At 43.6% G+C, this 12004-nt stretch overlaps 1 protein-coding gene across 1 annotated transcript in view; it reads right to left on the bottom strand.

Moving 5' to 3' along the window:
* Positions 1–458: 458 nt before the first annotated feature.
* LOC140922822 (E3 ubiquitin-protein ligase HUWE1-like) overlaps positions 459–12004 on the bottom strand; it is a 49138-nt gene continuing 37592 nt past the window's right edge. The window contains exons 53-62 of the mRNA XM_073372851.1: positions 9467–11504; positions 8568–8858; positions 8209–8451; positions 7446–7636; positions 6781–6973; positions 6042–6498; positions 5317–5512; positions 2921–3220; positions 1998–2188; positions 459–1438 (exon numbers count right to left, since the gene is read on the bottom strand). Coding sequence (XP_073228952.1) covers positions 1336–1438; positions 1998–2188; positions 2921–3220; positions 5317–5512; positions 6042–6498; positions 6781–6973; positions 7446–7636; positions 8209–8451; positions 8568–8858; positions 9467–11504 — 4203 coding nt within the window. The 3' untranslated portion in view covers positions 459–1335. The remainder of the gene's footprint in view (positions 1439–1997; positions 2189–2920; positions 3221–5316; positions 5513–6041; positions 6499–6780; positions 6974–7445; positions 7637–8208; positions 8452–8567; positions 8859–9466; positions 11505–12004) is intronic.

Raw genomic sequence — 12004 nt, 5'->3', positions numbered from 1 at the left:
CTTTTCGCACGAATCACTGTAGTTATTGAATTCATGTTTTTTAAATGCTTTTGCCCTTTTCCGGTACCGTTTCCAGTCCCGTCCCTAGCCTGCGTAGCTGGCGGTATTGTCTCAGTTCGCGATTCAAGTTTTTGCGGCCGAGCCGTGATCCAAAAAGGTGAGTGGGGACGAGGGTATTTCTAGTTCTACTTTAATTTTCCATCACGCCGCTCGTGACGAGTTCGCCGCCAAATTTCACTTGACTACTACACAAAAAAACCGCCCGCTACGCGGGCTATCCCATCCCTTGAAATGACCCTGGAGACGCAACATTTTCAGGAAACCAAGTAGGCAAGAAAGATTGGAAATAAAAAATAACGCGAGAAAGAAGCACAGTAAAGCCAATCGTTAAGATGGAGGTTGTGATAGTGAAAATAATCTAATCATGCACCACACAAACTCAGAAATAGAAGCCATTTATTGTTTCAAAATCTGCTCTAATTCAAGACGGCGAGGCGCTTATATCACGATCATAACCGTACAATACTGAATCACTGCGTGTCACACGAAGGCTTTTGTCGTCACACAATCCTATTAAGGCAACTGATCAAGGCATCCTCTTATATTTCAAGTGACGACAAAAATCCTCGCCTCGTTTGTAACAAGCGGCATTTTCTCCCATTTCCTCGCATTTTACAGGAGAAAAGTTACTGCATGAAGATAGCGGTTGCTTAGCGTAGAAACTGTTGCCCAATGAAATGTTAATCATACTGCCTTAGCAATGTGACTCCAAGGAATAGAGGTAATTCACAACAAACAGTTTTGCTGTGGCCCTCTTAATTTCTAAAGTAACCCGACATAATTTCTCTATATGCTACTTTTTTTCACACGATCGGCATTAGTGAACTAGCCGTCCAAACTAACCAATAAGAACAGCATTAGTTATCCAACTGGGACGTGCAAGTCCAGTCTAAGTCTATTTTCTCCAGTCAAAACATAACATATTGACTGTCATTACCTTTCTAGTCCGGGAGAAGGTAGAGTGCACGTTCTTAGTCAAAGCACAAAATCCGAACAGTTTCCAGCAAAGTGCTTAACAAAACTGAAGTACTTCAAACAGCACGTCTTATAAAACGCTGTTTATGATTGAACAACAATTAGAAAAATTCTGGATTCGCACTTTGTGACACATTAGGAGCTTCAAGTCTTGTCTTCATTTTTTTAACGTGGTCAGGTCACAAATAAAATGCCTCTGAATTTCACGGCATTTTGTCAACAAAGGACCTTGTTCAAGTTTCCAGATAAACTTCCTGGTCCTGAAAGTTTCATGGTTCCAGTAGATGAACCGTGCGTGTTTCACGCCAAACCAAAGCCTTCCGGACACTCGTCCACGGCTTTGTTCAACATGAACCGTAGTTTGTCGTAGGTCTCATAAGCAGGTAGATCAAGTTGGTTGAAACTATAAAACGCAAAGAGAAACAAAAGAACAAATTGAGTAAAACAGAGAGAGGATGTGACGCACAGATCTATTAAGAAAAGGTGAAACGGGCAACAAGAACGCGTAAATTGCTTTACGATATTGCCGCAAAACTAGTCGAATAATGATGTTGCGCGTTTTATCACCCACGAATAAAACTTTGCCACAAAATCTGTACATGTTGCCCGTTTTACCGGCCCAAGGGAAACTTGTTTTGCGACAAGTGATGTCAATTCAGTGTATGGCTTGACTCCCGCGTAATTTTATCCAATCTGAAGTCAGAACTAACATTATCTGAATTTGCCTTAGTTCGCTCCGTTGTTATACAAAGCCTATTTTGAGAGACACCTCTCATAAAGCGTCACCTAGACTTGGTCTCTGCCGTTCCACAAATGTTTTCTTTGGCTCTTGGAGGAGCGGACAGAGCTCTGTAAGAATGACCAGGTCCACATGTTGTCGTCTTAGACAGGGTTGACTAAGAATACGACTTATTACAAATGAAACAGTAAACACTATTAGGAATCAAATTGTTCACACTTACCACGTGTGTGCTGATGGTAACCTGTCCGTAGATCGGTCGTCACGGTGGATTTGGAACTTCTGGAATCCATTCATACCCTCTAGGGCGGCGAATCCTTGTAACGGGACCTTGCTTGTACCGGTGACGAACTGAAGGAATTTAGCACGATCTGCCTGGTCGAATGATCTCAGGGCTCTCCAGAACCATTGAATCTATTATATATATATAAAAAATAAAAATAAAATAGTGACGAAGATTTAATCCACTGGACTGAGCATAGCTTCTTAAGATTAATCATAATAAATGTTTTCCATACATGGTGATGAGATGTAATGAAATCCAGAAATTTAGGTTGGTCAAATTGACCCCTTAACGGTTTTTTAAACTTTTGACTGGGCGAAAATCCATCAACTCGGCTGAAAAATGCCTTAGTATTAGCAAAGATGCCAAGTGTTAACGTGATTGGTTGAAAACTAGCCATGATATTGCTCCGCAAAGTCGCCTACTTTTAGAGACGTTTGTATGGTGAACAATCACCTTACAACTTGACAAGTTTCTTAATTTCAAGGCGCTCCTTACAACAGTGTCAATAGATTTTCACTAACCGTAGAAAAGCATGGCCTAGAATTACGCGACATATCCGGGAACTTTAAGCGCACTCCGAGTGCCAAACTTGAAACGATGATCAGCGAACAGAGGCCAACAGAAAGAAATAACGGCCAAAACTGTTCAGAGTTGTTCACGTTTTTCACGTTTTTGCTTTAACTATGTAAAAATTATTAGTTTTGGTAGAAGAGACGTCAATAAAAAATACAAAACCACTGCTGGCTTTGCAGTCTTTGTAGAATGGCTTAGAAATTAGTTATTTTTCTTTCCACAAAGGATTTTCTCCGTTCAAATAACTTGCCCTGAAAATTTAGCACGCCCAAGCAGGTAGAACTGACCTGTAGCGAACTCTCGGTGTATTTGTGGTACTCTGTGTTAGCTTTCAAGTCATCCAAGTCAATATTCGGCAACCCAGATATGAGTAGCTCCAACTCTTGCTCATCGAAGATTGATATCAGTCGCTTGGGAATGATCTCGTAGAATCCTTCCAGAAATGAATCGATCTGTTTTCTTATGGCCCCTGTCATTTTCATCTGACACACCAGTTTCACGTACTCTTTCTTGTTCTCTTCCGTGACAGGAATGTTTCGACCAGTGGGCTTTAGATCGCGGATTTCTGATAAGCCAAACTCTTGCACCTGAGAATAAAGTCAAAGTTCGAACGAATCAGTGGACAGATCGGAGGATCAAAGGAGGAAGAAAAGCTATGACTCAAAGACATCTTGTTATTTAGATCTTACGCTAAATGTAACATTATTTAGAATAAAAACAGGAGAAAAACTTCAGTTGTAATGGTACTTAGAATAAGAGGAAGGTAAGTCATCCCATACTTACGCTTAAAGTGAATTATTATTCATTCAAAATATTTCCCCGATTCTGATTGGCTAAAAGCACACGTTTAATTCACCATAACCAGTTACTGATGACCAAATTTGGAAGAATTTTGACTTTAACGAGGAAATGACGTCAAAAATGCAGCGTTTTCGCAGTTTAAGGCACCGTTAACCGAGAAGACCTGGGGACGAGGTTGAGTTGTTTTGGTTGTGAACTTGAAAAAATGGCGGACATTTCACTCGTTTCAAGAGTAAGAACTAGGCGAGAAAATAGCTAAAAACATGGCAAGAACAGCAAGAAGACAACTCGAAGGGCGACATCTGCTATTTGGAGAATATTTGCGGAGCTGGATTAACCTAAACGTACACTATCGAAGATGAACTGAACATCGATGGATCGATGGAGGTAATCATGTTTTAGCTATGTTTTTAAACTAGGAATTATTTTGAATGAATAATAAGACAGTTATTGAATTCGGCTTTCGTATCATATGAAGAATTATGGAGATCTCGGAGGAAGTTATCCGCCTCGGCCGTAACACCCTCCTCGATCTCCATAATTCTTCATAAGATACTCAGCCTCATTCATTAACTGTTAATTATAGTATTACTCAAGTCTGAATATCGCCTTGACATAATTCAACCTAAAAAACACTGTCTTAACCCTATAATACAATGATCGACTTCTCTTGTTTGTCTTCCCATAAAGTAACAGCTAAACAAAATTTAATTTAGGTCTGGTTACGACAGTGACGTTACCACTGATCTTATATAAAGTGTATTTCACTCGTTCTCCTTTTATACATGTCCAGATGTTAGCATGTGCGGATTTTTTTTAAATGTGAGCTTCGCGTTGTCTATGTCGCTCTTCTTCATCTTTATAGTTTTGAAGTCCCTAAATACCTAAACCATTATACCTTGCAGAATGTTACGAGGCGTATTTAACGGACCTGCAAAGCCTTAACCCTTTAGGTCCCAAGAGTGACCAACATCAATTTTCTCCTCACAACATCAGCAGATCATCAAGAGTAAAGGTTATGAGAATTACTAAATTGATTACAAAAGGAGAGAATGCTTTGATCTTAAACCAAATTCACTCAACTATTCATAAAAGAAATGTATGGAGATCAGTCTGGAGAATTTGTAGTGGATCTTGGGGCTTAACCCTTTAAACCCTGATATCAATATTTAAATTCTCATTTGTTGTCTCTATACACTTCCTATAGAAGTAGTGGGGAAAAGTTGTTAGAGTATCAACTGAATTCATCTTGTGTGATCAATCCCTTAATTCTTGTGACCATAATGTTTTATGGAGCAAAGATATTACAAGGAGAAAATTGATGCTGATCACACTTAGGGCTTAAAGGGTTAAAGGAGCTGTGTCGCGAAATTTCTCAAAATTCAGCAAAGGGAACCACCACCAACCTGAGTGCAGGGAAACAAAAATAACTGCTCAAAACATGAAGAGGTGTAAATAACACCGCAAGTGCAAAAGGTACGGATGGAAGAAGATTGACATGGATTGCAAAAATGGTTTTTGAAAACTTGTTAGCCCAACAGTTTTTCAAAGTTCAATTTTCTTGTTTGTAACGTTTGACATCGTGGCTGGGAGACACATTTGTTTGACACGAAACTGTGATTTAGGGCCTGTTTACAAGGAGGTGGGGGACCCCAGGTGTGTTTGGTAACCGGATTAGATGGGGTAACCTGTCGCGGGTTACCTCAACTACTTGGAGTCCCCATCAGGCCCTTAGTCACTAGGAAGTTTTTTTATGAGTTCCATAGCGAATAAAGATGCGATACTGGCATTATTAACAAAATGAACTTAAGAGCCCTGACAAAGCCCCGATAAAGAACAACACGGCGGCAGGGCAACAGAACAAGTTTGCATGGCCTTTTACCTCAGTGCTAAAGGTGAGTTCCATCCCAATATCACTCAGATCATGGTCCAGTAAGTACTGCAAGCCCTGATAAAACGAGTAGTCGAACGACTCCAGATCCGTGAAGTGCACAGGTTTACCAAGGATGTGCTTGTAAAAGGAACGGGTAAAGAAGCAATCCAGAAGCTTGTTGTCGTAAATTGCTTTCGCCACAATCCTGGAAAATAAAGATAATACTTGTCTCGGACGAATGATATGGTTGTCGCTCGTCGGTTACCTGTACATTAATTTTGTCTCGGTTACGTCTACTTCAGTTTTCTCTGACGCGACTGAAACGGTTGTCATTCGTCTACATGGCAGCCACGTTGATTGACAAAACAAAAACCACTTTTCCGCAAAATTTGCTCTCAGCAAAGAGAAATACTTCTGTTCTGTTCTGTTCATATTCATTCCATATTTCATTCCGTTCACGGTTACTAAAGATAAACTCAACAAATTGGCCTGCTCCCAATGTATGGGTCTTCACAGCTGAGTTGGTAGAGCATGCAGAGGCCATGGGTTCGAATCCCGTTGAAGTCCCGAAATTTGTTTTTTTCGCGTTAATTTGAAATTGCTTAAATTGCCATTACCACTGTGACGATCACATCTTCTGTTCTTGTCACCCAACATGGTCGCGGTAACGTCAGGTGCGAGCAAACCAGCAATTTAGCAGTCAAAGTTATAAATCTAAGATAAGTTACACTTACCTGCCAACGAATTTGAAGTAACTCAAGTGATTTGAATTACAGTTGGAGCTTGGATTCGGTTGGTAGGTGACTCGGTCTCCAGGGGACGTCGTAAACAAAGCGTAGTTGGGGTTAAACATTTCTCGAGACATAATGACAAACCATTCCCTAAGCAATCCCCCAGCGTCTTGCCCCTCTTCCCCTTCAAAAACCACGTACAGCCTGCATTTCATCTCTTCCGACGATCGCCGATGAAGTTCTCGGAACGAATCTTCGAACACGTGTTCTCGCCGCACGTGGATGGTCAGGTCATCTCGTCGGATTCCTTCGTCGAGTCGCTCGAGCTCTTGTCGGAAAAATCGGCGTTTGACGTCAAAGTCGAGTACACGGGTGTGGTCTACGAGGACTGCAAAGGGTCCGTCTGCTAGATGTATGGTAGACTGGCGAAGGATCTGGTTCAACACGGTACGGTGCTTCTCTGAAACAATGATAAAAAACAATAACAGAAGTTTCGCCCTTTGAACTCGCAACGGAGCAAAGTCTACAGTCATACGATCAGCCACAGACATATTTCTCAGCTCTGCCGCTTATTCTTGCGACGCCCTATGTAGCTGTACAACAAAGCTTTATCAGTCAATCAGTCAACCAATCAACATATCAATCAATCAATCAATCAATCAATCAATCAATTAATCAATCAATCCATCAATCAATCAATCAAGTCAGTGGATAACCGAGAGTAAAATAAAACACTTCTCACCAGCAAATCGAAGGAACTTCAGCGTATCTGAAGGCAAGTCTGACGTCACAGAGGTGACTGACACGTGACGACTTGGGCTCAGAGGGCCTGGGGAGAGTGGACCTGGAGATTGAGGCATGATTTCCGAACTCACTGACGACAATCGCGGATTAGAGCGCTGCTGCTCGCTTTGGTTTTGGGTCGAACTGCTTTCCTGTGAAACAACATTCGAAATTTTCATCATATCAATGTCTTTCGCAAATCTCATCATCCAAAACACAACTTCACACTATCAGTCGAGTCTTTTTTAACAAGCAAGACGGACACTCAGTCGGCCCGTCTCGGCGGTGTGCGTCTTAAAAGAGTGTAACTTATTAAAACCTTTTGAGCCCCGAAGATGTCTTGACCATTCAAATGAAACCTCTTCAGCAGTATTTTTACATGGTACTATTTATTTAGTAGGTAGTTGTAACTTTGGAGACTGTGAGCGATATTCCTTCGTGTGACGGTTATAATAAACCTTTTCAGTAGAACTTTCGCAAGGTACTATTAAGTCTGGTTTGTCGTTCTTACTTTGAAGACGACAGTATAAAGTTGTGCGGAATGCGAAAAACTGAGCTTCAACGCACTTTGGAGTACTAAGTCAGACAAGAGCAAGTCCTGTTGTTTTAACTACCACTGAGTACCTGTTTCTCAGTTCCATGTACAAGGAAGAAGGCTTCTACAGCAGGCTGTAGTACCAGTACAGCATGACTGTCAGAAGTTCTTCCAAGTTCAGAAAGACACTCCCCTAATGTGTCCCATAATTCCTCCAGGTTGACTTGTTCACTTAGAAGGGGAAGCTCAGGTTCTTGAGGGGCTCCTGATGTGGACGCACCTGCTGGGATGAACAAGCAAATTCTCCTTACTCATTTTTGTTAGAGCCTTCGTACACAGGTTGGGGGAATTTATTGATTGTTGGGTAATTGACTTTTTTTCGTATGAATGATTGTGCATCATGCCTCGATCGAAAGCGGCCGATAGCAGGTGTCGAATCCGGCACCTTTTGCTCCGAAGGTTGCGCGTTAACGCCGTGCGCTACGAGAACAATAGAAATGACCTTACGGAAGGATTATCACAGCTGTGTTACTGACTATAAGCCAGTAAGCACAAAAAAAAAAAAGAAAAAAAGGAAAAAAAGAGCATAGTTCTTTCTGATAATGCTGCATCAGATAAAAAACATACCAGATGTTCAAAGAAGCCACATGTGATCGCAGCAGCTGTTTTGATTTATGTGAGTACAAAATTATTCCGCAGAAACATTTTTTGCGCCTCATGTTAAGTTATAGCGAGTTGGCGCCTCCTGAGAACAATGCGTCAGGCTTTCTTTTTTCCGTGCCGTGGAAGTCCCTGTATTTTTAGCAGAATACTCCGTAGGACTTTCCTGGTCCAAGGACTCGACGCACTAACCTTGCTGCTCACTTGACCCCTCCTGTCCACCCCCGTCAGGTCTACTTCCACCTTGACTGTTTTCACCGCGAGGTCCAGGTTCATTCCGCTGACCACCAGCTCTTCCGTGGTCGGCGCGCAGAGAGCGCATGTGCGTGAAAGCTTCGTATATGGCTTCTGCCTCGCTTTCGATCGCTGCGATGACAGCACCAAGACCACGCGACCCTTGCACAAGCCGCTGAATGACTGAACTTTCATCTGCTACTGTAATGTAATGAAATAATGGAAGGGTTAACTACCAAGTCATATTTTTCCAGTTTGTCTCTGAGTAAAATCATCGTCATGTGTCTTTTAAGTGTTAAAACTAGTTTTGTACTTACGTCTTCTTTGCGATCCTCTCCCTCTGAACACCGTGGATCCGGTGACAGACCTACGAGCCGCTTCCCTGAGCTGCAGTATAACCTTGAGTACCCTCAACAGTAACGCCTGGCTGGAAGTCTTACATGTCAAAGCTGGCATTGAAGGTAAGTGAAGATCGTAACGTACTTGTCTGTTCTGCTGTTGTCTCCGCTGTCGAGATCCACTCGGCGCTGTTGCCCAGCCGGCTTGGTGTCCACCCCTCACTGGTCTCCGAGGAGCTGCGGGGAGAACAAGCGACGCTGGTCGCTTACCTGCGAAATGACGTTATAACATTAGGCACGACTAAGGCGGTAGAGCGTTCGCATTATCCCCCGCCACTATTTCTTCCAAAAGAAGTCGGAAGCTTATAATGCTACACATTTTTTTCCACAAAAAATGACCCAAAGGTTTGATTGAACTAGTCGCTTACTTTTCTCTCACGAAAACGTATCACAGTACCCTTACGTGCAGCAAAGTGAAGAGAGAAATACTTCGATTGCCGTCTACATGTCACCAGAACGGACGGTTACAAAGGACCCAGTTGCTGAAAAGGTGGATAACTCTATCCACTGGATAAATCACTAAATAGTGGATAGCGCTATTGGATAGTGATATATCGGGTGGATGGCGCTATCTAACTTTTAAAAAACTGGGGCCACATCCATTATGGATACCGGTCTAGCGAGGCAGGGTTTAGTCATTAGGATGACTGGCACGTTTAACTGAATAAAGGTTAAAGAGATGCTAGGAACTGTTCTATTAGGATACAATTTTTGATAGGGATAGGGTTGCTAATAGTAACAACATTAAGAAGGATATTGTAATCGTCATGACGCGAGCATCGAGGGGTAGGGGCGGCTCAAACCGCAATACTACTGACCTTTCTTGGATTCCACTTCGTCTTTCTGAGGAGCATTCCTGTTATGTTCTATAAGTTCTACTAGCAGCACTGCAATGTTCTCTTGCAGGGTGCTTCCTATGCTGCGCGCCCCTTCTAGCAGAAGTTGTAGCACGCTGTCCCTGGTTTGCGAGTTCAGACGCGAAATTTGAAGCAGCAACGTGGTGGCATCCTCCAGACCCTCCTCGGAACAAATCCCAGAGGTCAGCACCTTGACAACAAGCCTCAGGTGACTTTCCATGACTACAGAGGTTTTGTTTTCAGGGGAATCTTTCGGAACTGCGGGTGTTGTAGTCAATAGAGAGCTGCTCTCAGTTGAAGCCTGTGACGAGGTGTCAACAGACGGAGTCACTTCAACCACCATCGGTTCTACCATTCCCGGATGAGACGGAGTATCGCTGGGGTGTGAGAGTGGCTCATCCACAGATCCGTCCTCGAAAGATTCCACTTCATGAGGCTCGCCTCCGGCCTCCGATGACCGTTCGACAATCAAGGACGAAGCCACTGACTCCGTCTCGGAGCCCGGCGTATGAATCGTTGGGTTTTGCGTTGTTACACTTTCCTCAGGTAACGTGACAGAAACATTTGTAACCGCATTCAGAGATGGTGTGACAGACAGTGTGCCAGGTATCTGGGCGACTGCCTCAGGAGGAACCGTTCCCGATGAATTAGTTTCACTACTCACTGTTTCTTTACTCGTTGAGCACGGCATATCAGGAAGAGCAGCCGAAGTTACTGACAACAGACGCAAAAGCTTGTCCGTCACTGAGGTACTTTCCTGTACCACAGGGTGGGCAAGCGCGACCAAGAGTTGCCCGATAGGGGCAGACGAAAATTCCCGTAATTCCTCAGTAGGTGATTCAGAAGTCGGCGATAAAAGCGATTGACTTGAACTTGATTTAGCAGCAGTTTTTCCTTTTCTTCCCGTTCCAGCAGTGTCGAGTCTAAGAAGTAGGTCCCAAAAGTCTGTGCTATCTTGAGCTATAGTGGCAGCACCTGGTTTAACTTCAGTGGATGAATTGTCTTCCTTATTGCATGACGGATGTGCTTTGGCCGAGGTTGACGGCGTAAAACTAGCGGGGAAGCTTTTCGCTAGAAACAACAACGCGTCCAGAACGTGTTTACAGACGAACTGCGACGCTTGTGGGTGTATAGAAACACAGTTACTGCGCTCGAGTCCTGCTTTCCCTTGCCGCTTTATACAGAACACGTTTGTCCGTGACCCTAGAGAAGTGCGAACACCAAATGAGAGCCAGGAGTGTTGTTTCGACGATTTTGAATCAGACTCGGAGTGTTCTTGCGTTTGAAGGTATTCCTCAAGCCTACATGGGCTCTCAGTGTTGTCTGACTGAGAACCAGACGAAGCCTCGCCGCGCGAGGAACTCTCTACAGTGGATACAGGGCAAGATCCATCTGAATGTTGCCCGCTAGTTCTTCTAAGGATCGCAATCATGGCATTGATTAGCCAAGAGCGAGTTTCTTCGTGATAGCACAGGTTTCTGAGCACCTTGTGCAAACGTCCAGTGTTAAGTCGAGGTTCTTCGACAAAGAGAAGTACCAAGAGACAAACAAGTGCCTCGTGATCAAGCAAATGACGTCCAATAACTTTTCGGTTGGGAGGAGGGAGTGGGGGAGGGCCGTTTGAAAAGCCTCCAACCCTGCCACTCACTCCGCCCCCCATGGGAAGAAGTCTTGAAAGATGAGATCCTCCGCCGTGACGTGACAACGCTGAGTGACGGAGTAAAGCTGTTATGGCCGAAGTGCGGTCCCCTCCACCGAATGAAAAACGCTCCTGCAGAAGTCTATGGTGCCTAGCCTCTATCTCTCTCCGAAGAGATTGGGCTTCAGAGGCAAGATCGGTTGGCAGCAAAGGAAGAAGAGAATCGTCTATGTCCGCTAAGACTGTTTGACGCAAGGAAGGTGCTAGGTTACGCAGGAAAGATCCCGGGTCAACAGCCTGCTCCGGAGTTGCTGTTTGGTTTCGCCTTCTTTCTTGTTCAATGCGCTGTTGTTGCAGGACCTACCATTAAACAATTCAGCATGAAAAACGTCAGTTACAAAAGCAAAAAGAGCTAACTATTGACTTCGCTGTTCGCTGTATTCCGGATGCCAAAACCCAGGGTTCTGGATTCCACAAGCAAAATTTTCCAGGATTCCTGCAGATCTCACAAGCCGAAAGTTCAAGGATTCCGGACTCTGGATTCCCTTACATTTGAGCAACGTTGAAGTCTGTTTAACACTTGACCATTAAATAGTCACGGCGACAATAAAAGGAAAAAAAAGCCAAGTACTCACAATGAAGACTTAGGAGTTATGAACTCGGGTTTGTTAATTTCCGCTATAAATAACAGGGATCTTACACAAACACGTAAGCGACGGGCATTGGGAATACCAAAAAGAGAAATAGACTAGACAAGAAACCGGTCAAGTCGCCCGAAAGTTATCTCGCTTGAAGTTGTGTCGCCCGATACCAGAGTCAAGTCGCCCGCAGTGCTGATTCATGTCCCACGAATTTTATCA

This window comes from Porites lutea, chromosome 13 (genome assembly GCF_958299795.1).
Source record: "Porites lutea chromosome 13, jaPorLute2.1, whole genome shotgun sequence".
Taxonomy (NCBI): Eukaryota; Metazoa; Cnidaria; class Anthozoa; order Scleractinia; family Poritidae; genus Porites; species Porites lutea.
The sequence above is the reverse complement of the archived record's forward strand: the minus strand, read 5'-3'. Positions and strand labels throughout refer to the sequence as shown.